This window comes from Schistocerca americana, chromosome 1 (genome assembly GCF_021461395.2).
Source record: "Schistocerca americana isolate TAMUIC-IGC-003095 chromosome 1, iqSchAmer2.1, whole genome shotgun sequence".
Taxonomy (NCBI): domain Eukaryota; kingdom Metazoa; phylum Arthropoda; class Insecta; order Orthoptera; family Acrididae; genus Schistocerca; species Schistocerca americana.
In genome coordinates this window covers 858,226,362-858,252,486 of record NC_060119.1, presented here as the reverse complement: position 1 = coordinate 858,252,486, position 26,125 = coordinate 858,226,362, and the positions used below count along the sequence as shown (strand labels likewise).

The 26,125-nt window shown below is 39.4% G+C and overlaps 1 protein-coding gene across 2 annotated transcripts in view; it reads right to left on the bottom strand.

Annotated features, from left to right (window-relative positions):
* The window catches only part of LOC124613679 (DDB1- and CUL4-associated factor 6-like), a 180,711-nt gene extending 155,027 nt beyond the window's left edge, over positions 1 to 25,684 (bottom strand). For both annotated transcript variants that reach the window (XM_047142399.1, XM_047142406.1), the window contains exons 1-3: positions 25,192 to 25,684; positions 23,791 to 23,945; positions 16,837 to 16,954 (exon numbers count right to left, since the gene is read on the bottom strand). In XM_047142399.1, coding sequence (XP_046998355.1) covers positions 16,837 to 16,954; positions 23,791 to 23,945; positions 25,192 to 25,279 — 361 coding nt within the window. In that variant the 5' untranslated portion in view covers positions 25,280 to 25,684. The remainder of the gene's footprint in view (positions 1 to 16,836; positions 16,955 to 23,790; positions 23,946 to 25,191) is intronic.
* Between the last annotated feature and the right edge of the window lie 441 nt (positions 25,685 to 26,125).

Genomic DNA, 26,125 nt, shown 5'->3' with positions numbered 1-26,125 from the left:
GCGAATGGCTCAAAGCAAGGGGAAACTACGGCCGTAATTTTTCCCGAGGGCACGCAGCTTTACTGTATGGATAAATGATGATGGCGTCCTCTTGGGTAAAATATTCTGGAGGTAAAATAGTCCCCCATTCGGATCTCCGGGCAGGGACTACTCAAGAGGACGTCGTTATCAGGAGAAAGAAAACTGGCGTTCTACGGATCGGAGCATGGAATGTCAGATCCCTTAATCGGGAAGGTAGATTAGAAAATTTAAAAAGGGAAATGGATAGATTAATTAGTGAAATTGATAGATTAATTAGCGAAGTTCGGTGGCAGGAGGAACAAGACTTTTGGTCAGGAGAATACAGGGTTATAAATACAAAATCAAATAGGGGTAATGCAGGAGTAGGTTTAATAATGAATAAACATATAGGAGTTCGGATAAGTTACTACAAACAACATAGTGAACGCATTATTGTGGCCAAGATAGACACGAAGCCCACGCCTACGACAGTAGTACAAGTTTACATGCCAACTAGCTCTGTAGATGATGACGAAATTGAAGAAATGTATGATGAGATAAAAGAAATTATTCAGGTAGCAAAGGGAGACGAAAATTTAATAGTCATGGGTGACTGGAATTCGTCAGTAGGAAAATGGAAAGAAGGAAACGTAGTAGGTGAATATGGATTGGGGGTAAGAAACGAAAGAGGAAGCCGCCTGGTAGAATTTTGCACTGAGCACAACCTAATCATAGCTAACACTTCATTCAAGAATCATAAAAGAAGATTGTATACATGGAAGAAGCCTGGAGATACTGACAGGTTTCAGATAGATTATATAATGGTAAGACAGAGATTTAGGAACCAGGTTTTAAATTGTAAGACATTTCCAGGGGCACATGTGGACTCTGACCACAATCTATTGGTTATGAACTGTAGATTAAAACTGAAGAAACTGCAAAAAGGTGGGAATTTAAGATGATGGGACCTGGATAAACTGACTAAAACAGAGGTTGTACAGAGTTTCAGGGAGAGCATAAGGAACAATTGACAGGAATGGGGGAAAGAAATACAGTCGAAGAAGAATGGGTAGCTTCGAGGGATGAAGTAGTGAAGGCAGCGGAGGATCAAATAGGTAAAAAGACAAGGGCTAGTAGAAATCCTTGGGTGACAGAAGAAATACTGAATTTAATTGATGAAAGGAGAAAATATAAAAATACAGTAATTGAAGCAGGCAGAAAGGAATACTAGCGTCTCAAAAATGAGATCGACAGGAAGTGCAAAATGGCTAAGCAGGCATGGCTAGAGAACAAATGTAAGGATGTAGAGGCTTATCTCACTAGGGTAAGAGAGATACTGCCTACAGGAAAAATTAAGAGACCTTTGGAGAAAAGAGAACCACTTGTATGAATATCAAGAGCTCAGATGGAAACCCAGTTCTAAGCAAAGAAGGGAAAGCAGAAAGGTGGAAGAAGTATATAGAGGGACTGTACAAGAGTGATGTACTTGAGGGGAATGTTACAGAAGGGGAAGAGAAGTAGATGAAGATGAAGTGGAAGGTACGATACTGTGTGAAGAGTTTGACAGAGCACTGAAAGACCTGAGTCGAAACAAGGCCCCTGGAGCAGACAACATTCCATTAAAACTACTGACGGCCTTGGGAGAGCCAGTCATGACAAAACTCTACCATCTGGTGAGCAAAATGTATGAGACAGGCGAAATACCCTCAGACTTCAAGAAGAATATACTAATTCCAATCCCAAAGAAAGCAGGCGTTGACAGATGTGAAAATTACCGAACTATCAGTTTAATAAGTCACGGCTGCAAAATACTAACGCGAATTCTTTACAGACGAATGGAAAAACTGGGTAGAAGCCGACCTCGGGGAAGATCAGTTTGGATTTCGTAGAAATATGGGAACACGTGGGGCAATACTGACCCTACAACTTATCTTAGAAGCTAGACTAAGAAAAGGCAAACCTACGTTTCTAGCATTTGTAGACTTGGAGAAAGCTTTTGACAATGTTGACTGGAATACTCTCTTTCAAATTCTGAAGGTGGCAGGGGTAAAATACAGGGAGCGAAAGGCTATTTACAATTTGTACAGAAACCAGATGGCAGTCATAGAGTCGAGGGACATGAAAAGGGAAGCAGTGGTTGGGAAGGGAGAGGGACAGGGTTGTAGCTTCTCCCCGATGTTATTCAATCTGTATATTGAGCAAGCAGTAAAGGAAACAAAAGAAAAATTCAGAGTAGGTATTAAAATCCATGGAGAAGAAACAAAAACTTTGAGGTTCGCTGACGACATTGTAATTCTGTCAGAGACAGCAAAGGATTTGGAAGAGCAGTTGAACGGAATGGACAGTGTCTTTAAGGGGGGATGTAAGATGAACATCAACAAAAGCAAAACGAGGATAATGGAATGTAGTCGAATTAAGTCGGGTGATGCTGAGGGAATTAGATTAGGAAATGAGACACTTAAAGTAGTAAAGGAGTTTTGCTATTTGGGGGGCAAAATAACTGATGATGGTCGAAGTAGAGAGGATATAAAATGTAGACTGGCAATGGCAAGGAAAGCATTTCTGAAGAAGAGAAATTTGTTAACATCGAGTATAGATTTAAATGTCAGGAAGTCGTTTCTGAAAGCATTTGTGTGGAGTGTAGCCATGTATGGAAGTGAAACATGGACGATAAACAGTTTGGACAAGAAGAGAATAGAAGCTTTCGAAATGTGGTGCTACAGAAGAATGCTTAAGATTAGATGGGTAGATCACATAACTAATGGGGAGGTATTGAATAGGATTGGGGAGAAGAGGAGCTTGTGGCACAACTTGACTAGAAGAAGGGATCAGTTGGTAGGACACGTTCTGAGGCATCAAGGGATCACCAATTTAGTATTGGAGGGCAGCGTGGAGGGTAAAAATCGTAGAGGGAGACCAAGACATGAATCCACTAAGCAGATTCAGAAGGATGTAGACTGCAGTACGTACTGGGAGATGAAGAAGCTTGCACAGGATAGAGTAGCATGGAGAGCTGCATCAAACCAGTCTCAAGACTGAAGGCCACCGCAACACACACAACAGTCCCTGTTAAGATACTCATCTATAGAGTAGAAAGAGTTGCCTATCAAATTCTGTCTAAACACTGCTTTATCTGAAACCAAGTTTTTAATGGTTGCTGACAGTTTATTGAAAATGTGTGTTCCTGAATATTGGACTCCTTTTTGGACCAGGTAAATGATTTTAGGTATTTATGTAGGTTGTTCATATTCCTAGTATTGATACTATGTGCTGAGCTATTGGTTGGAAATCGAGATATATTACTTGCAACAAATACCTTGCATCACACAAAAGGTTAAAAATCCAGGAAAAGCTGTTCAACCAGTTGAACACACAATTTGTAGTGTTTTGAAATAACACAATAAAGACACGGGGACAAAAGGGAAGAAGGTGGAAGTGTAATTGACAAAATAGCTCCACCACCTCCTTCTAGAATATATCTATATTTGTGGGGGAGAGATAAAATGCAAATAGTTACAAAGACAGGAAGATCCTAGTAGCTACAGCCTGAAGTATGGTGTTCAACAGAGCTTGGTCCTTAAAAGTGGGTGAGTGCAAACACCCCCACAAGCACTCTCTGTGCCAGCTGTGTTGTTACTAAAAATCGTAAGTCACTATGGACAGCAGGAGGGTTCCAGTAACCATGACACTTACAGTGTGACACATACAGCATCAACTGCTCAAACTTCAACCACATGGAGGTGATAACCATTAGTGTTTCATTAAATTTTCATTAAAAGAGGAGTTTAACTGGAGATTTCAGTCACTATTTGTTCCATGGCTTCCTGTGTGATGGGTGTAATATCTATTGCTGCATCTTGGTGTGAGGTGACTATTGTTGCACCTCTATCGTTCTGAGAATAAATATAGCCTCTTTGAGCTGAAGAAATGTTTGATTAAACCTCTCTGGTTACAACAATGAGATATGTGATGCTCATTTTGAGTGTGCACCATGGCAGTCATGGTTGTCGTTCGGATTTGAAAAGCAACATCATTAAAGTGGTGTCATAGTATGCATTTGGCCACATGTGTGAATATTATTTAACATTGGCGCCAATGTAGGGAATGTCGTCCTAGAATGAATGACTTCTGAATGCTAGTTATCAGGTTCTCATGGCATAGTTTTATTATTCTGATTTCATAACTGTCACTGACAATGGAATTCAACAATCAATAGTTGCATCTCAGTCTGTTGTACTTTCTGAACTTAATCCACTGGTAATAAAATGTTGTTAATTAGTCAATGAGTCATTGAGAGGTGTTATTCTCAATTAAGTGGGGCACAGAGAGTCTCACAAATGGCGACAGGTGTTACGGGCTATGATTTCAGCACTTTCTCTTGCTAAAAACAAAACTGGAAAAGAGTGACAATTTATTAACTATCAACTGGGAAAAGATGTGACTTTTAGAACTAGTAAGGCACATGCTATGATTGACGGTGAATGTCAAAGTGACGATACCATCAAGACGATATATCAATACGCAGGACAATCCAATTATAAATGTTGATTGTGAAAACGAATAGGGAATTTTGTTTAGTAACAGCACCTTAAATAATGAGAATAATGAACTAGGGGAATGGTAGTCATCTCAACAATAGAGGTTACCAAACCAACAGTTTGCCATGGGCCAGTAATAGTGGGGTACAATCAATTGCTCACTTACATTAAGGAAATTAAGACTGATCTTAGGCAGCATAGTGATGATCTTAAATAGCAAAATGCCCAGCAAATTGACGATCTTAAACAGAAAACTGCCGATTAATCTGAGGAAGCAAACTGTTCAAATTATTAATTGCATGGAGGACCATGTCAAAAAGAGAGTGTGGCCATTTTGAGATGGATTTAAAAAGTTGCAAAGGAAATTTGTTGATGTGTTCACAGGAAATCACAATGGTTACATGGTGGAGTTATGGTCAAACAATCGAGTCAAAGTCACATTCGGTCGGGTGGAAAGTAAAATCAATAAGGAGATTGTGACAGTAAAGAAGGATTGTTCACAGCACAAGAAGGTACTCTCTAAAATGGTAGTTGGCATACAGGAACGATCGATGACCCTGGCCACTTAGGTCGAAAACATGCTGCAATCCACGTTGGATGAGCGTATGCTAGAAGAAAAATATGGTACAAGAGAAATGTTGTCTTACACTGAGTACAACGCCAAGCATGACTGCTGATACCAGTACTGGTACATGTAAATTTCATGAATTCATACCAGCTCAAGGACTACATCCTATTTTTTCACATGCCAGGTTAAGCATGCTTTCACAACATTGCATTTTGTGAAACAAAAAATAGATATCCGTATGAGTTATTTGAAAGACAGTGCACAGACACGAAACATGAGAGCTGCTGATAGTTACAATAGTTTCAGTAAATTTCAGACCATATCCTCGAATAAATTTTGGTCTACCGCACAAAAGTGGGCAGTCACGTCAAAATTATTGACACCGCCATCGTATGGCTGCACGGGCAGTACCATTCATTCATGAGTTTTTGCAGATGTAATAAGATTGTAATATATACCTGGATGAGTCTGTCAAACCACAGAACTCGTAGTTCAGCAATTACCACTGCTTGCCCATGAGAAAGTGCTCTCTCAAGATACAAGGATATCAATGATGTACTGTATATATTCGAATAATCCACGCATGTTTTTTCCCAAATTTAAGGATGAAAAACTTGGGTGCACAGATTATTCGAAACTAGATTGGTACTGCTCCGCCTACAACAATAGATCACGTTATATTATTGCATTGTTGTGGCCTCTGTCTGTGATGTGTCAGTAACACATTAGAAGTGAAGCACTAACAACGTCTTCAAACTTGTTAATTATGGTTACAAGTTCTTGTTATCGCTCGTACACTACTAAAGAAAAACTGAAAATTATTGAAGAAGCCAAGAACATTGGAAACCGTGCAGTGGGGAAAAAAGTGCAATGTGAGCGAGAGTTATAATCGAGATTGTCGAAAAAACAAAACGCGGTTTCAAGAAAACAACAGTAATCGCCAGGCCTTTCGCAGCCAAAAAGCGAAGCATTTGGACCTCGAAAAAAGGCTCTGCGATTATGTAGATGAGAAATGACAATACGGATGCACAGTGACAAGTGAAATGTGCCAACTTAAAGCATTGGCTTTAGCCAAAGAACTAGGCATACAATATGTGACTGTAGGCTTTCCCGGCATAAACTGTTGATGAAGGTTTCTTGGGTCTGTGTCAGTGAAACGCATATCAACAGTGCGCTTAAAAGGAAGAAGGAAGCAGTGACAACCCAAGAAGAAGAAGAAGAAGAAGAAGAAGAAGAAGAAAAATGACTCACGTTTTTTCCATATGTGGGTCCGCTCTCATCCAAAACTGCAGGACTTCTGGGCAAATACAATATCAAAATCATTCTCTGTCCAACATCGAGGACGAGGGAGCTCCTAGGTTCTGACAAAGACCCGCTGAAGCTTAACACACCAGGAATATACAGCATACCATACGAATGTGGTAAACAATACACTGGACAAAAACAGTGCTGTAAATCTAAATGCTGCGAAGGACATATCAGATGTGTGCGACTAGATCACACAGAAAAATCAGCCATAGCAGAACACAGCATGAATGAAGAACACACCTCCAACTTCAAAAACACGAAGGTGCTGTGCCGAGTATCTGGCTTCTGGGAAAGTATTATCAAAGAATCAGGATTCATGACAACCTGGTCAGCAGGGATGAGGGATACCAACTCAGCACAGCATTGAACCCTGCAATAGCTGCAATCCATCGGGAGTGCGCCTGTCAGCATTCTCTGCTGCAGACGCAGACAGAATGCTTACACTGAGAACCGAACACAGCCACTGCGGACGACTGGTACTACCAACCACCACGCACACGCTGCTTGTCCACCGCAGCCTCCCGAGGTCTTGTGGAGGGGGGTGACCGCATGTATAAATACCCCGCTCTCCATGAGGATGGGTAGTATGACACTACCCGAAATGTTGCGATATATTAACACTACCACCCGGCTGGAGAGCCGAGAAACCTTCATCAATAGGCATTATGAGTTTCAAAGCAAGCCAGGGCTGGCTATCAAGATTTTTCAACCGAAATGGATTAGGATTCTGAAGGGAAACTACCATCACTCAACAGCTTCCAGATGATTATGAGGAAAAAAATTGTGCATTTTCATTGTTAACGTGATAAATCTGCGACATGAACAGTCCTATATATTATCACAAATTGGTAACGTGGATCAAACACCAGTCTATTTTGAGATGGCATTCAACAACAACGTGAACAGGAAAGGAGAATCCAGCCACACGACATTAACTGGCGGCAGTGAGAAGCAAAGGTGTATAGTGATGATGTGTTTACCTGACAATGGACGAAAGCTACCACCTTACGTGATATTTAAAAGAGAAATTGTTCCGAAAATATCAGTGAAAGGCATATTAGTGAGAGCGAATCTGAAAGGATGGATGGGTAATGACATTGTGATTGACTGGGTGACACATGTTTGGCAATGTCGTCCTGGTGTGTTACTGAATTTACATAACATGTTGGTCCTGGACATGTTCCGCAGACATAAAACTAAGGAGGTGCGAGGCAAATTACAAAAAGGGAAAACTTACTTGGTCATTATCCCTGGACGCCTAACATCCATCCTACAACCACTAGATGTGTGTATAAAGCCAACTGCCCAGCCAGCTGCACACCACTGAATCAGTTGCGTTTTAACGATTTATCAACCCACACAACAGTATGTGAAGATTATGATGCTTTTCTTCAAACCAATTGATATCATATGTAATTTTGAACACATCATTATGTTGAAACGATTTGTTTTTTTTTTTTTTTTTTTTTTTTTTTTTTTTTTTTTTTTTTTTTTTTTTTAAATAAAGCAATGCCAAAAAAAATCCCCTCCTTCAAAATTAGGGTGCACGGATTATTCAAGCAAATAAGGTATATTTTATGACAGACCAAATAGAAGCTCTTGAAACCACAAAAGGAGGCATGAGGACAATCATTTCGACATGAAAAAGCAATACGAAGAGACATCACAAAATGAGTATCATAATGAACAGAATTTTAGGGCATCAAATCGGCAGAATGCATAATACACCAAGGAGATACAGTAAGTGTAGACAACCATATGATGGGTGGCAGAGATATTGTGTAAGCCACAGAAATGACCATTGTGATACTTACAATTGATCACCCCCCAACAGGGAAGAAATGATAACGTGGTTCCAGTTCGGGATTTGCAGGAAAACTGTAATTAGTTTCGGATGCAACCCACTCTGAAACTGAATGTACAGAAATGGGTCACCCATTACAATACGAACAATGCACATAGGCAATGGGTATGACATTATGGAACACTTATTAAAGAAAGATGAGCAATGTACTAAGTACACCCTAAAACCGATTGTTACAGATGATGTACGTGGAGTTGGTGTTGACACCTTATTGGATTCTGGCTTGGAGGTGAGTGTACTGCAGAGAAGTTATTTCACCTTATTGGATTCTGGTTTGGAGGTGAGTGCAACTGCAGAGAAGTTATTTCAAGAATTCAATTTTTCCAGTGAATGGACTCCAAACTATAAACATGTTTGGGTATCAGAGCAAGCCAATCAGAGATCAAGTTCTGCTGAAGTATCAAATTTTGGTAGAAACTCAGCTCGCCCTATTTGCCCAAGAAATTCACAGTGCCGTAGACACTGGCGAGCAGATTGATGCCGTATTCCTGGACTTCAGGAAGGCATTTGATACGGTTCCGCACTTACGTTTAGTGAAAAAAATACGAGCTTACGGAATATCGGACCAGGTTTGTGATTGGATTCAGGATTTCCTAGAAGAAAGAACACAACATGTCATTCTTAACGGTTCAAAATCTGCAGATGTAGAGGTAATTTCGGGAGTACCGCAGGGAAGCGTGATAGGACCTTTATTGTTTACAATATACATAAATGACTTAGTTGACAACATCGGTAGCTCCGTGAGGCTATTTGCAGATGACACGGTTGTCTACAAGAAAGTAGCAACATCAGAAGACTCGTACGTACTCCAGGAGGACCTGCAGAGGATTAATGCATGGTGCGACAGCTGGCAGCTTTCCCTAAACGTAGATAAATGTAATATAATGCGCATACATAGGGGCAGAAATCCATTCCAGTACGACTATGCCATAGGTGGTAAATCATTGGAAGCGGTAACGACCGTAAAATACTTAGGAGTTACTATCCGGAGCGATCTGAAGTGGAATGATCACATAAAACAAATAGTGGGAAAAGCAGGCGCCAGGTTGAGATTCATAGGAAGAATTCTAAGAAAATGTGACTCATCGACGAAAGAAGTAGCTTACAAAACGCTTGTTCGTCCGATTCTTGAGTATTGCTCATCAGTATGGGACCCTTACCAGGTTGGATTAATAGAAGAGATAGACATGATCCAGCGAAAAGCAGCGCGATTCGTCATGGGGACATTTAGTCAGCGCGAGAGCGTTACGGAGATGCTGAACAAGCTCCAGTGGCGGACACTTCAAGAAAGGCGTTACGCAATACGGAGAGGTTTATTATCGAAATTACGAGAGAGCACATTCCGGGAAGAGATGGGCAACATATTACTACCGCCCACATATATCTCGCGTAATGATCACAACGAAAAGATCCGAGAAATTAGAGCAAATACGGAGACTTACAAGCAGTCGTTCTTCCCACGCACAATTCGTGAATGGAACAGGGAAGGGGGGATGAGATAGTGGTACAATAAGTACCCTCCGCCACACACCGTAAGGTGGCTCGCGGAGTATAGATGTAGATGTAGATGTAGAAAGCTCAGAGCAGCCAGTTTTTGTTGTTCCATTTTTTAATACTGAAATCACCTTTGGTACCAGCTGGGTGGCAGAAAGATCATGCTGATTACATCTTGTAGAAGAATGTGCTTACATGAAGAATAAAGAAGAAGAGATAAGATTTGCTCCACAGAAATTGAAGATGAAGGTTGTGAGAGTGCTCTGGGCATGAAGTTTAGTATTGTATGTGTGAAAGAAAAAGTGGGAGATATGACTCTCCAATTTCAAGACGAAGATAACAACATGAAGTCAGGGGATGACATAAATGATGATGCTGCAAATATTCAAGTGAAACTAAATAAATTACCAGAACTTGCCAAACATGAAAGGAAAGAGCTGAGAGAGATACTGAGGTTCCACAAAGTGTTATTTTGTCTCAATCCAGAATAATGAGAGAATCTTGTGAAATCTTACTCTCTTTGGTCGGCCAAAAATTTCAGCACTGACAAGGAGATTCAGAAAATGTTGGACACTAGAATCATCCAACAATCAAATAGTGAGTATTTTAGTCCCATACAGGTAGTAATGACGCAAGATGGTATAGTCAGGATTGTATTGATGCCAGAGCAATCAACAGGATAATTCTTTTGCAAACGGATCAACCCAAAAACTTACAAGAGTTATCACAAAGACTTATTGGTTTCAAGTATTTGATAGAAATTACATTTCATATGTTCAAGAACTTTCTACACACTGTAGTGCACCATTATCTCCATGTAAACAGATTGGTTTGCGTATCTCCAGTGAATGTATAGACTGGTTTGGGTATCTTCAGTAAGTTCACAATAGAAAGTGTCATGCCATATATACTACTATCCTTTTTTTCCTTTCTTTATATGCATGGAGAAGTCACTGAGCGTTAAAACTAATCACCCCCTAATGTTGTTACAACATCTCTGCCTCAGTCGGTACACTAGTGCACTAGGACCCCAATCACCCACTGCCACCGCCACTGGAGCACATGTTTTGTGACAACTGTACTGCCAGCTGCTGTCTACTGTAACTGCTGGTGCTTCCAGTTGAGGATATCACATGAGCAGCTGCTACAAAGCCCACCATCTTACCTCCCCACTGCGTGTCTGTCAAACTGCATGCCATCCGAATATGTACTATGCCCACAACTTCAATGCAAGTTCATTGCATTCCACGATGCATCATTTTCTTCACAAGGCATCCCTTGTTGCCTGTTATATCTTGTCCTCTTTGCTATGATATTCTCATGCTACACTACATGATCAAAAGTATCCAGACACCTGGCTGAAAAGTTCATGGCGTCCTCCATCAGTAATGCTGGAATTCAATATGGTATCGGCCAACCCTTTAGCCTTGAAGACAGCTTCCACTCTCGCAGGCTTAAGTTCAATCAGGTGCTGGATGGTTTCGTGGGGAACGGCAGCCTATTCTTCACAGAGTGCTGCACTGAGGAGAGGTATTGATGTCAGTCGGTGAGGCCTGGCATGAAGTCAGCGTTCCAAAACATTCCAAAGGTGTTCTATAGGATTCAGGTCAGGACTCTGCGCAGGCCAGTCCATTACAGGGATGTTACTGTCATGTAACCATGCCACAACAGGCCATGCATTATGAACAGGTGCTCAATCGCGTTGTAAGATGCAATAGCTATCCTGAAATTGCTCTTCGGCTGTGGGAAGCAAGGAGGTATTTAAAACATCATTCTAGGCCTGTGCTCTGATAGTGCCATGCAAAACAACAAGGGGTGCAAGCCCCTTCCATGAAAAACATGACCACACCATAACACCACCGGTTCCAAATTTTACTGTTGGCACTACACACACTGGCAGATGATGTTTACCAGGCATTTGCCAAACCCACACCTTGCCATTGGATCATTACACTGTCTACCGTGATTCATCACTCCACACAATGTTTTTTCCATTGTTCAATCGTCCAATGTTTATGCTCCTTACACCAAGCAAGGCATCATTTGGCATTTACCAGCATGATGTGTGGCTTATAAGCAGCCGCTCGACCATGAAATCTAAGTTTTCTCACCTCCCACCTAATTGTCATAGTACTTGCAGTGGATCCTGATGTAGTTTGGAATTCCTGTGTGATGGTCTGGATAGATGTCTGCCTATTACACATTACAACCCTCTTCAACCATCGGCAGTCTCTGTCAGTTAACAGATGGGGTCAGCCTGTATGCTTTTGTGCTGTACGTGTCCTTTCACATTTCCACTTCACTATCACACCGGAAACAGTGGACCTAGGGATGTTTAGGTGTGTGGAAATCTCACGTACAAACGTATGACACAAGTGATACCCAATCACATGACCACTTTCGAAGTCCGTGAGTTCTGTGGAGTGGGCCAGTCTGGTCTCTCATGATGTCTAATGACTACTGAGGTCGCTGTTATGGAGTACCTGGCAGTAGGTGGCAACACAATGCACCTAATATCAAAAATGTATGTTTTGAGCACATAGTGTATGAGTATGCCAGAGTGAAGTGTTTAAAAACAGAGCATAGTGAAATGGTGAATTAAATAGTGCATCATGAAAGTGCATCTACATAAAAAAAGGGAAATTACCATTTTTGAAGGTCTTTCTGAATCATACTCTAACATTTTAGTAAACTTATACTATCAATTTTAGACACAAATTTTCTGATGAAACAATTTTATCTAGACGCTATGTAATGTAATGATTTAATAATCTTGTTTGATGACATCTATTATTTATCTTAGGCTACTATGATCTGAATATTGCTGCAAGATGTTTTTATGTCTTTAGATCTCTCTTTTTCACATAACTAACTTTTATGAAAAAGCATTTTACTCCATAAATATTCACAGTTCAACTGTTACATCAAATGATTGCACTGACAGAGAGTCATAAACCAGTCAACCAAATATTACTTTTAAAGTCTTTTAAGATTTGACACTGATTTCATACTACGTAATTACATAACAGACTGAGTGCTTACACAGAAGTAAATGACTGTGTTTTTACGGAAGTGATCTTGTTTATTAATTAGTATCTTTAAAAGTGCTATCTTCTTGATTATTAAATAGTGGCCACAGTTTCAAAGTTAGATTAGATTGGTCCTTTTTTCCTCTATGACTGTATTCCACTAACAAGTTTTCTCCGTATTTGTTTATTACCTACTTAGATGTTGCCTTCATAATTGTTTATTTTTGTTGACATTATATGTCTTTCCAGTAGTTATGGCTATGTTAATTATGCAATTTGTATATTAGTTATAGACATCCCACAACATTAGTGAGTGTCTGATCTTTCTTGCCTTTTATAATCTTTCTTGAATAACTTGAATATTTTGGTCAGGGCCTGTTTGAGTTTATGCCCTTAGATTTGACAAACACATGAGGAATCCAAGGTCAAAAATATAAGAGTTATGGGGAAGTGGGGTTACCATTTCCGTACCTTTGTCAATACGAGAATAAATATAGCCTCTGTGAGTTGCGGAAAAGCTTCGCTAAATCTCTGGTTACAACTCGTTTTGGATAGGCAGCATGATAGTCATGGTTGTCAAACACAACTGGCCAGAGTCAATAAGAGACATTGTTGAAACAGAGCCAGAATATGAATTTGGCTGTGTACATGAATAATATTTAATGTTAGCATGAATGAAGGTAATATCGTCCCAGAATGAATGACTTTTGAACGTAAGTTGTTATTAGAATTTCATGATCCAATTTCATTATTCAGATTTCATAAGTGTCATCTACACAGCCATTAATAAATTCATAGTTGCTTCTTAGCCTGTTGTACTTTCTGAACTTTGTCCATCAGTAATTAAGTCTTAATAATTAATCAACAGATCTGTCTCACATGGGGGATATTCAAAGTCAAGTGGTACTCTCAATGTAGTTTTTGCTTTACAAATTCTTGAGAGGTTTCCTCAGCTTCTTTACCCAAATAAAAAGACAATAGGACTGTTCTATGGCCCGGTTGTCATATCCACTCCTCCCAGCAATTGTTATTCTTGCGTGTCAGGCAGTTAAAATGCAAGAGGAGAACACACCTAAGGAGAAGGGTGGAGGATGGAAGTGACTGCTATCAGCAAGACTCAGCTTAGGTGATGTCAAAAGGAAGTAGTAACTTCTTCCTCGAATGATTTATTGATCTGATAGGTAGTTCACAACTTGGAAAAGAGAAGTTGCTAACTATAGCCTTCACAAATTTCATTTTCATATAAATTAAATGGAGACATTCGTACTTATTCGAGTTTTGATATACTCTGTTCCTGTGTTCACTTTTCCTTCTTAAAAACTGAGACAACTTGCAACACTGGGAAAATGATGGTCTGGGCAGACTGCACACAGCAAAGTTTTTTCACAAGGGTGGTCATCATATGGAGTTCTGCCACAATTGCCAGAGATGGGTTCTGAAGGACAAAAAGATGGTACATGATCAAAACTAAAACATGAGAAACACCTTGTGGGTAGCAGAACGTAAGGCTTAGTGCCACAGCTATATGCCACGATTCTTATGTTTTCTGGTAGGATGTGTCCTTCAAATGCCAATATGAAAGCAGCAATGTCAACCCAATTTTCCTTTGAGACCTTCTATACATGCTGTACAAAATTCATGCTGTGATGTTCTATGTTTGCTCTGAGTTCTTTGTTCAGCTGGAGTGTTTTACACTTGAAATATAATGCCTTTGGTTGTACATAGGATATTGGGTGGGGCAATAGTGATAGGGACATCTCCTAAAATGTTTCCGGTTTGGAGTGCTTAAGATAGGGATTTCAGTTTCTACTTTACTCTACACAGATCCATTCCACCTTTTTTCCAGGGTAACTAGTTCATCAAAATTATCTTTGACATACTTAACAAACAGTAATGTCATTGTTGTGCTGGAATGACAATCTGTCCTAGCGCGACCTAAACAATGAGTAAATTTCATTTCTTGTTTTCTAATCATTCCCTTGTCCAAGTGACAGGAAGGAAAGGCTGTGGGCAGTATGTCTGCCATCTATCCGTCAAAGCTCTTCAAGGGTGCCACCCAATAATGGCTATATCCTCCTGCTCGAGGCCATAGTTCAGACTCAATATGCCCTACAAGGAAAGACATTTTGCATAGGGCAGTAACAGCTTGAGCATCAACCACCTAAATCCTGTCAGATGGTAATGATGGAGAAGGTACCTGACGCCTGATGACCCCAACATGTCGGATTGGCTACCAAGGTGGCTTGTTGGCAACAGTAGATATCCAAATAGTGGAACTGCATAGGTGATTTTACTGTCCTGTGGATGTGTCCCACTTAGGTATTTCCACCATATGGTCCACACTACAGTCAAAATTTGGAAAAAAAGGTGCAGAGTCAAACCCAAAAGCAAGGACTATAATATTTTACCAAAAAGATAATCATGAGAAGAAAGCAAAGAAAACAACCTGAAGAAACAATTTAAAGAATAGACACAGTGGCATCAAGATACAATACTAAGGTCAACTGGGCACAACAGAGGGAGGGGGAAGGGGAGGGAGAGAGAAAGAGAGAGAGAGAGGGGGGGGGGTGAAGATTGGGGGAATTGCGGCATAGGAAAGAAAGAGAACAATTCTGTGGTGGCTTAGGGTCTAATGTTCACTGCATATACTCATAAAGGAGACATGAGCTCCCAGGGAGGCATAACTTATCAGACTTACTTCCAGTCACAGTGGTATGACAAACAAGCAAATAAATGTCTATCCGCCTCAGAACAGACACAAATAACATATATGATGCACACGCACAATTGGACCATGAAAGTGGCCCCACAAATACAGTTCAGTGATGTAATGGGTTTGATAAAATGTTGCTACATCAAAACTTCAAGCTAGATTACTGAAAACCAATAACAAATCATAATTTTCCCCTTCACATGGGACAGAGCACCAAATTCATTATACTCTCAACAGGATGCTACATTTAGAGTGGAGGACTTTGCTTTAATCTGTAAGAGGTTACCTCATACAGTTTTTTTAGCATCCTGAAATAGCATTGACACTGTGTTATTTCAAATTGTGAAAATGAAACTATTTACCCAAAATTACTTCCAGGGTTACTTATCTTCAAAGAAATTTACTATTATGTGCAGTTGGCTTCCTCATAGTGTGAGAAGAAACAAGCAAATAAGAAGTGATGCAAAATACCTTTTGGTTGATTAATTTAACACAAACGTTTTTACATTAAAGGTGCCTACATTTGTGAGTCACTGACAGAGAATACGTAACTACCTGATATAACAAAATCTGATGAACGCCAAAAATAGAAACATGGTAATTACAGAAAAGGTGTTAATATCTGAGGTTATGTTTAAGTGTAAAGTGATTATGGCCTTTAAACCTTTCCTAAAATGTGTCCTAAAACCATAACAAAACTTCATATCTGGTAATGTTCTCTAAATGTTAAGAACTAAATTTGATGTCATGACTATATTTTACAATTGCTATAGGAACATTAATTGTGATAAAAATTCTTTTAAGAAAGAATCTGCTGTCAAATCATCCATTTGGTTAGTATGTGTTACAATTTTGTGCGTACTACACAGTTATTCAAAAAGTTAACTTTCTATGTGCACATTGTCCTTAGGCCTCATTTTCATGTAAGCCACAAAATCCTTCCCTGTTCCAGATCTACTGTGTCTGTTTAATATGTTGTTACAATAAAACTGTGGTAGTGACAAATTATTAAACACTCAACTCAAGCAACTTCTTCACTGACTTAAATATTAACGGGGTATTCAAGTAAACAAAACAGAATTGTTAGATTTAATAAAAATTTCAGTGAGGTGCTGGAAGACTACAAATTCCGAGTTAATATTATTCAAAGTTCACTCATAGAAAAGTAATTTCCTTCCAGGCTTTGCATAACACTTCAAAAAATGCACTGTAATATAACCATACATTATAAAATAGTCTATTGGAAAATATTTCTATTATGAGACCAATTATTTCCAAATTCATACATCCATGTCTAATCTACATCACAGAGGAGTACCAACCAGTGTAGAGTATTATGCCATCACCAGAACATGAGATGATACTTGTGTCACCACTGCTTGGTAGGAACTTAGCACTGAATATGTTGGCACGGTGACTAGTTTTCAGATCAGTAAGAACCTGGAAAATGCACTACAAAGTTTTAAATTGTAAAGTTATACAACAAAAATAACATTAGGACACACACACACACACACACACAGTATGGCACAGGGGGAACGTGTAAGACAACTGGCAATAAGAAATGAATTTTACAACTGGTGTGTCACCAGTGAACTTAGATTTTTACATTATACATACTTTTACAGTCACTAAAGAAAGCTGTTATGGGCAAACTTATTCCCAGACATAGTAAAGCAGACCACTATCAAGCAATGCCTTAGCTGAGGTACACACAGAAACAGGACTTTCATATCTTCATCTACATCTACATCTATGCTCTGCAAACCGTCTTGCGATTGTACCAATTTTAGGGTTTCTTCCTGTTCCATTCACATATGGAGTCTGGAAAGAATGATTATTTGAATGCCTCTGTGTGTGTGTGTGCAGCTATTATTCTAATCTTATCCTCATGATGCCTATGTGAGCGATACATAGAGGGTTGTAGTATATCGCTCGAGTAATCATTTAAACTCATTTTAGGAACTTGGTTAATAGACTTTCTTAGGAGAGTTTAAATCTGTCTTCAAGAGTCTGCCAGTTCAGTTCCTTCAGTATCTCTGTGACACTTTCCCATGGACTAACCAAACCTCTGACCATTCAGGCTGGCCTTCTCTGTACATATTCAGTATCCTCTAGTAGTCCCATCTGGTACACACTTGAGCAATATTCTAGAATATGTTACATGAGTGATTTGTAAGAAATCTCTTTCGTAGATTGCACTTTCCCAGTATTCTACCAATAAACCGATACCACCTGCTATGTGATCATTCCATTTCATATCCCTGCAAAGTGTCACACCCAGGTATTTGCATGAATTGGCTGATTTCAACAGTGACTCATTGATACTAAAGTCATAGGATACTATGTTTTGTTCATTTTGTGAAATGTGAAATTTAACATTTCTGAACATTTAGAGCAAGTTACCAATCTCTGCATGATGTTGAAATCTTATTAAAATCTGGCTGAATATTTATGCAGTTTTCTCAGATAGTACTTCATTATAGACAAGTGCTTTATCTGCAAAAAGTCTGATTGTGTGCAAGGTCATCAACATACAACATAAACAGCAAGGACCCCAGCACAATTGCCTGGGACACACCCGAAGTTACTTCTGCATCTGACGATGACTCTCCATCCAAGATAACATGCTGGGTCCTCCCTACCAAAAAGTCCTCAATTCAGTCGCAAATTTCTCTTGATAGACTATATGATCACACTTTTGACAATAAGTGTAGGCGCAGTGCGGAGTCAATTTTTTTTTGGAAGTCAAGAAATACTATATCTATGGGTTGCCTTGACCCAAAGCTTTCAGTATGTCACATGATAGAAGTGCAAATTGGTTTCACATGACTGATGTTTTCGAAACTCATGCTGGTTGGCCCTGAGGAGCTTTTCTGTTCAAGATACCTCATTATTTTTTAGCTCAGAATATGTTCTAAAAGTCAACAATAAATTGATGTCAAGGATACTGGATGGTAGTGTTGTGGATCATTTCTACTACCCTCCTTGTAGATAGGCGTGACCTGTGCCTTTTTCCAAGAAATGGGCATGATCTTTTGTTCGAGGAATCTAAACTAGATTACAGTTAGAAGAGTGGCTAACTCAGCCACAAACTCAGCGTAGAATCTCACAGGGATTCCATTGGGGCCTGGAGCTTTTTAACAACTTCAGCTGTTTCTCAATGCCATTGACACTAATACTTATTGCATTCACCTTTTCAGTGGTATGAGGATTAAATTGGGACAATTCTCATATATGAGCATTTTAAGAGTGCTACGTGGATATTGAGTTTCTGTGAAACTAATGAACTGCTGATAGCAGTATGGTCTAAATAAGCCTAGATAGTGTTTTGGGAGTGGGGAGTGGAAGTGGTGGCAGCAAGCATCATCTGGTGCAATTGTTGTTCTGCTACAAATATGATGTGTGGTGGAGCTGCAATGATCATCACCTTGCACACCATGCAAAATCTGTCCTGTGGAACGGGCATTAGGAGTCAAACTGAATGCCTATACGCCTATAATGACTGCAAGTCAGGGTCTGTTTCCTTATTTGGTTTGGCACATTTTCCTTTGAACAATGAACATCTGAAAAATACATGACTTAATCCACTGCATCTTTCTTACAAGTCTTCAAGATTTTACAAAATTTAGTAGTAAAGGAGACCACACACAGAATAGCGAAGCAATGAGACACAGACATGCATATATTTGTGTGTGTGTGTGTGTGTGTGTGTGTGTGTGTGTGTGTGTGTGTGTGTGTGTTTTGACTCATTACTTCTACTATTCGGTGAGTGGTCTCTTTTACTTCTAAATTATTTACCTTCTGCCAGAAATCTCCTTACCATATTTCTCAAGATCTGATTTATGAGGTTGAATTCCCCATAAATGAAAGACTGTTAAAGCTAATGATGGCAATGTAATGGTATGTGAGGCATTTAACTTGTCCATCACAAAATATTACTAGCGCACCCTTTCTCAACATTTACACCCATTCATTTCATGTGTTTAATCCAAAGTGTTCAACCACTTCTAATACAACAATGTCACATCACATAACAACAGTAGCTACAGGAAATGCAAACACATTGATTCGCAATTGTCCTTCTGTCACGGGTACCAACTCTCCTAATTTCAGTATCACCGGGCAAAACCAAAATATTTCCTACAACAGACAGTGAGAAAAGACATTCCTCGCCACAGAATACTATGTGAAATAGTTTGTATTTAGTTGTATGCTCAGTTCATGTCAGTGTTTAATCCAAAATGTTCAATGAATTCCAATATAAATATAGTTGATTGCTCTAATTGTAAAAAAAAAAAAAAAAAAAAAAAAAAAAAAAAAAAAAAAAAAAAAGGGTTCCAGTACTGTGACCTACCAGGCTTCCTTGTTTTGAAATTCAGACATCTTAAAACGTTTCTCGTCTTTGCATGGGTATTCTTCAGCAACTTCGCATGCTGTTCACCGCTGAATGGGCTTCAGCTGCTAACACAGGATTCCATAATGAATTGAGCTGATATCCCCGTTGGTGAGATTTTCATGGAACCTAATTTCTATCAATCCCACATCAGCAACTATATGCTGAAAGTATGACAAGCGTATGAGTTGGATTAACAGTGTCCACAAAGAGATTCAAACAAAGCCTCCAGTCTCGGTTCACTACCACTCCACAGCTCCCGTCCAGCAACCCTCCCACCCACCAACCGCACAAGCCTCAGCCCATGTATCCATGGGGAGGTTGTGCTTGCCTATCTCACGTAAATACCAGGACACCTGCAATATCTCACTACTTTGCCACAAGATGATGAGTATGATACCCCATCAAAACATCAAAGTATTTTAAAACTGACCCTCAGCAAGAAACTGGCAGCCTTTCATCATTTGTTAGTGTTATTTTCAGACTACATCCATCTGCTTAGTCATCAAAGGCAGTATCTTGAAACTCTAAACAAACACTTGTGACATCAGAAGATGCTGACTAAGCAAACAATACTTTGCCCAAGATAGTTATGGAGACTGTTCTCATAATGATTTTTCACCATTGTAAATTTTCTGAGCAATTTTAGATTAGGGAGATGCTCATCAAGCAAAAAACACTTTGGTGAGGACAATTGTGGAGAATGTTCTCAGAATGACTTTTCAGCACTATGAGTCTTCTGGGCACTTTTAGGTTATGACTCCCCAGTTTATACCATGTTTTTACGTGCTTGCCTCCCACGCAGCGGGCCCGGGTTTGATTCCCGGCCGCGTTGAAGATTTTCTCAGCTCGTGGACTGGGTGTTGTGTTGTCCACATCATCATTTCATCCTCATCACTGGCAAGCGAGTCGCCCTGTTTGGCGTCAACTGAAATAAGACTCGCACTCAGCGGCCGAACTTCCCTGGATGGGGAATCTCGGCCAGCAATGCCATACCATCATTTCACTTCACTTCACTTCATTAAAACACAGGGAGTAGAGGAACCCACTGTTTGTCTGTACTCAAGTAACTGAATTTTACAACTATGGAACCTTATCATCTGGCTAAAAAATTGAAATTTGTAAGATTTCTACTGCTAACGCCTGGAGAAAGCACAAGCTCTGGGGTAATTTCGTTATTACTACTGCCATTCATACTGTTATTAGCAGATTAAATTAATTTAAAATCATGTTTACTGATTTAATACTGCAGATCTACACTAAAACTTCATCTACACCTACATTTCTTCTCTGAAAACCACCATGAGGTGCATGGCAGAGTCTACATCCCATTGTACCAGTCACTTGGGTTTCTTCCTGTTCCGTTCACTTATGGAGCACTGGTAGAATGACTGTCTGAATGCCTCTGTGTGTGTGTGTAGCAATAATTCTAATCTTATCCTCACGATGCCTATGTGAGCGGTACATAGGGAGTTGTTGTATATCCCTAGAGTAATCATTTAAAGCCAATTCTTGAAACTTTGTTAATAGACTTTCTTGGGAGAGTTTACATCTGTCTTCAAGAAGCCGCCAGTTCAGTTCCTTCTGTATCTCTCTGACACTCTTATCATGTATTGAACAAACCTGTGACCATTCATAGTGTCCTTCTCTGTATGCGTTAACAAACCTGTGACCATTTGTGCTGTCCTTCTCTGCATACGTTCAATATCCCCTGTTAGTCCTGTCTGGTACAGGTCCAACACACTTGAGCGATGTTCTAGAATCTGTTACATGAGTGATTTGTACGCAATTTCCTCTGTACACTGATTGCACTTCCCCAGTATTCTACCAATAAATCGAAGTCTACCACCTGCTTTACACATGACTGAACATATGAGATCATTCCATTTCATATTCCTACAAAGTGTCACACTCAGGCATTTGAATGAATTGGTCAATTCCAAAAGTGACTCACTGATTTTATAGTCATAGGATACTACTTTTTTTCCTCTTTTCTTTTAGTGAAGTGCAAAATTTTATATTTCTGAACATTTAGAGCAAGTTGCCAATCTATGCACCGTGTAGAAATCTTACAGAGATCTGACAGAATATTTGTTCAGCTTCTCTCAGGTAGTACTTCATTATAGATAATTGCATCATCTGCAAAAAGCCTGATTGTCTGTAAGGTCATTAATACACAACACGAACAAAAATGGCCCCAACACACTTCCCTGGGGCACACACAAAGTTACTTCTACATCTGACAATGACTCTCCATCCATGCTGTGTTCTCCCTACCAAGAAGTCCTCAATCCAGTCACATATTACCCCATATGATTGTACTTTTGATAATAAGCATAGGTGCAGTGCTGAGTCAAATGCTTTTGAGAAATCAAGGAACATTGTATCTACCTGTTTGCCTTTATCTAAAGCTTTCAGTGTCATTGTGAGGAAATGGCGAGTTGAGTTTCACATGATCAGCGTTTACAAAATCCATGATGGTTGGCACTAAGGAGGTCATTCTGTTCAAGAAACCTCACTATGTTTGAGCTCAGAATATTTCTAAGATTCTACAACAAATTGATGTCAAGGATAGTTGACAATAGTTTTGTGGATCACTTCTTCTACCCTATTTGTAGACGAGTGTGACCTGTGTTTTTTCCAAGAACTGGACACTGTTTTTTGTTCAATGGACCTACGAAAGATTATGGTTAGAAGAGGGGCTAACTCAGGCAAAAATTTAGTACAGAATCTGACAGGGATTCCATGGGGGGGGGGGGGGGGGCGGCCTGGAGTTTCGTTCAATTTTAATGATTTCACCTGTTTCTCGACACATCTGGTACTATTACTTATTTCATGCATCTTTTCAGTGGTACAGTGATTAAATTGGAGCAATTCTCCTGGGTTTTCCTTTGAAAACATTCGAAAATGGAGTTAAGTATTTCAGCTTTTGCATTGCTACCCTCAATTTCAATTCCTGTCTCATTCCCTGAGGACCAGACACTAACTTTGGTGCCCCTAACAGCCTTCAAATACCACCAGAATTTCTTTGGGTTCTGCGGAAGATCACTTGCCAATATACTGCTATGATAGTCACTTAAGGCACAATGCATTGCTCTCTTGACAGTCAAACATGTTTCATTCAGCATCTATAGGGCCCTATGCTTTGTTTTACTGCTATTTTGCAGTAGTCTCTATTTCTTCTTTACAGTGACTGTATACCATGGTGGTTCATTCCCATTATGAACTGCTCTACCGGGTACATATCTATCCAGTGAATCTTAACTCTGTACGAACAGGCCTCAGAGGGCCCAACATTACTGATTGTTTGCAGCTGACAGGCGTCATTGGATTCAGATGTGGAGGGGCACGTAGTCAGTACATCACCCTACTGGCCATTGTCTGTTTTGGTGATTGTTTACTATGAACACTTGAAAGTGACAGAGTGACTTGTAGAAATAGTACATGGGTTACTGATGTGTCAGATACAGAAAACAGAATAATTTGCATTCCATGCAGGTGTTTACAATATTTTCTCTGGGAACACTTAGAGAGTTTTCATCAACCCGAAAATATATTAACTTTATGGTGCTCCATCGTTCAATAATAGGAGCATGTGGAGTACACTGTAGCCTTCAGTATTAACCTGTGTTATGAGAGAGATCTGAAGACTCTGATCTATCAACTAATATTTGTTGATCAACAAGTTTGACATTACACCGCAACTTCTCAATATGAGAGATATTGACCCTCTGGTACAGTTACAATGGAGCACTAATAAATTGCACTATATTCAAACTCAGATGAGTCTTCTTAACCATTATCAAGAGTGTACTAAGAATGTAATATGACTAACTGTATAGATAAATCCTAGTAAACTTAACAGTTTCAAACATATTACCTTATAATTGTAACCATGTGTTACAACAAGATGTTGATCATCTGAGCCTGAAAGGATGTATTCCCCCGTCTCATTCCAACAAATTGAATTCACACAGCCATTATGCACAGGCAGGCTCTTCAGTAAGCGAAGTCTCTGTATTAAATCGAGGCTTCCTGACAGACAAAAAACATCCATGGTATTACAATAACAGTACTCTTCTCTGATCCTCCCCTATGTACACAAATGCCCAAAACTGAAAATGAAACATTTCACAAGAAGAAGAAAACAAAAAAATTTACAGTTCCAAGTCAGAAGCAATGTTGAGTTAATTTATAGTTCAACAAAGTACAAATAAATGTTGCACACAGATAAGATGTTCAGTTGTCCTTTATGAAAAACTTCATAAACAATTTCACATTACGGCAATCATCTATTTACACCATTGGTAAGTTTCCACAAGTTTGTGTTTCTAACAATACTTTCCCTTACACTGAAACGCTGTAATTGTTGGTTTTAAATGTAAGCTACCAATAGGAGATAAAGAGCAGCTTTGTTCTAATTTACTTGACAATTTGAATGGCTTAAGCACATACTGCATCAACAGTAAGCCTATAGTGGTTATTTGTTGTTGACACAATATACTATTCAATTTTCTATAATTAACTTGATTACTTTCCACATCCCTGCAAGTTCTCCTTATTGATGGGACCTGCAAAGCATGATGAACGAATGACAACTGTGAGCCAGGAATATCACTGCACTGAGTGATTCTGCGCATTAGATTTGTACACCAGGATTTGAATTAATAGATAACGTCCTTTCTAGCTGCATAGTCATCAGAATGAATGCAAATATCACAGCTTTGAGCATGTTAATTCATAGTAAACTTTCTTTCGTTTACTGGCTTTGAATTTGCTTTCAGGGTGTCAAGAAATTTTATTGCTTCATATAGGGACTTGATAGTTTAATTTTTTTTTTCGACCAATACATCATTTTCCATTGCTGTCCCCATGACAGCTAATCGTTTGCTAACATCAAACTTTATGTGGGTCCTTTGAAATTCACTATTTAGCAGCTGCCGATACTTACTGTCAGCAGTTACTGCGAAGAGGGGGGGGGGGGGGGGGGGGGGGATTTCCCTATTCTTTGGATAGCTAATTTCATTTGATACTTTTTTTTTTGTTTAGTAAATAGCTCTGTCTGCAACTAAAGTGAGTCAGATCTTACAGTGGTGTTCCTGTTGCTATCCCTATATTCGTAGTCATTTTACTAAGCTCAAAATCCAATTACTATAAGGAAATGAACACAGACCACTGCATTTACATCTAGTACTGTTGCTTCATTTTCTTCAAATAGGTAGCGATGTAAAAATAGATCAACAATCAATCCATGACGACATGCCTCTTACTAGACACCAACCTTTGCTGCTGTTGTATAACTTTATTCTTGTTTTATCGTCGTATGGCTGATGAAAAACATCTCGAAACACGCTTTTCCTACCTTTCATTATTATGCTACTTTCGTTTTCTTTAAACACTATCAGTTGTCTAAAACTGCAGTGTCAAGTTCTGAGCAACAAACATGTAGAATACCGTAAACAATTTCCTTTGCGAATTATCTTTGTTTGGAACAAACAGTTTTTACTCTCAGATTTTAGCTGGCACGCTCCCTCCCAACACATCACGACACCATTACGCTAAAAATAAATTCGCTTCTGTGCGTCGCAGCGTTCAACACACGATCAGCTGTGTCTTGACACCAAATTTTGCAGGCGTCATTTGTTTTACTGCAGCCAAATATTTGTAGACAGCAACAATATCTTTATCAAGGAAAACAACCAACGTGTGCAACATAGCCCACTTGTTAAATAAACAACAGTTGTTGAGTTTTGCAGTTGAATGGATGTATTGTAAGTAATCAACACATCTTTCCGGCGCCGATTAAGAGATTCATCTTCAGTCCGTGAGAACTTTGGCTGTTTGACCGTAGGGAAGGGTTGCCTGTTTTTGTGCCAATGTTTATTATTGTTTACTGTGCAGTTTGAAATAATTCTTCGACGACCTAAAGTCGTTTACATTTCTGTTATGCATGTCAACGGAAAGAAAGTGCTACAGAGTATGTAGAATTCTTCAGCACCTGCGTTTCATAGAATAGTGAGAAAGGATTTTAGTCGCGTGCAGACTGCGGCACAGTTTTAGACAGTTTTTTAAATTACAGTACGCATCGATTACGGCCTACCAATTTAAACTAAGGCACTGTAAAATTGTTCATTTCACCAGTTTGCGAGCTTCTTCTGCAAGGTTCAGAATTTCTGTGCTGTAGTCTGTTGATAGTGAACTCTCAGGCAGTTCAA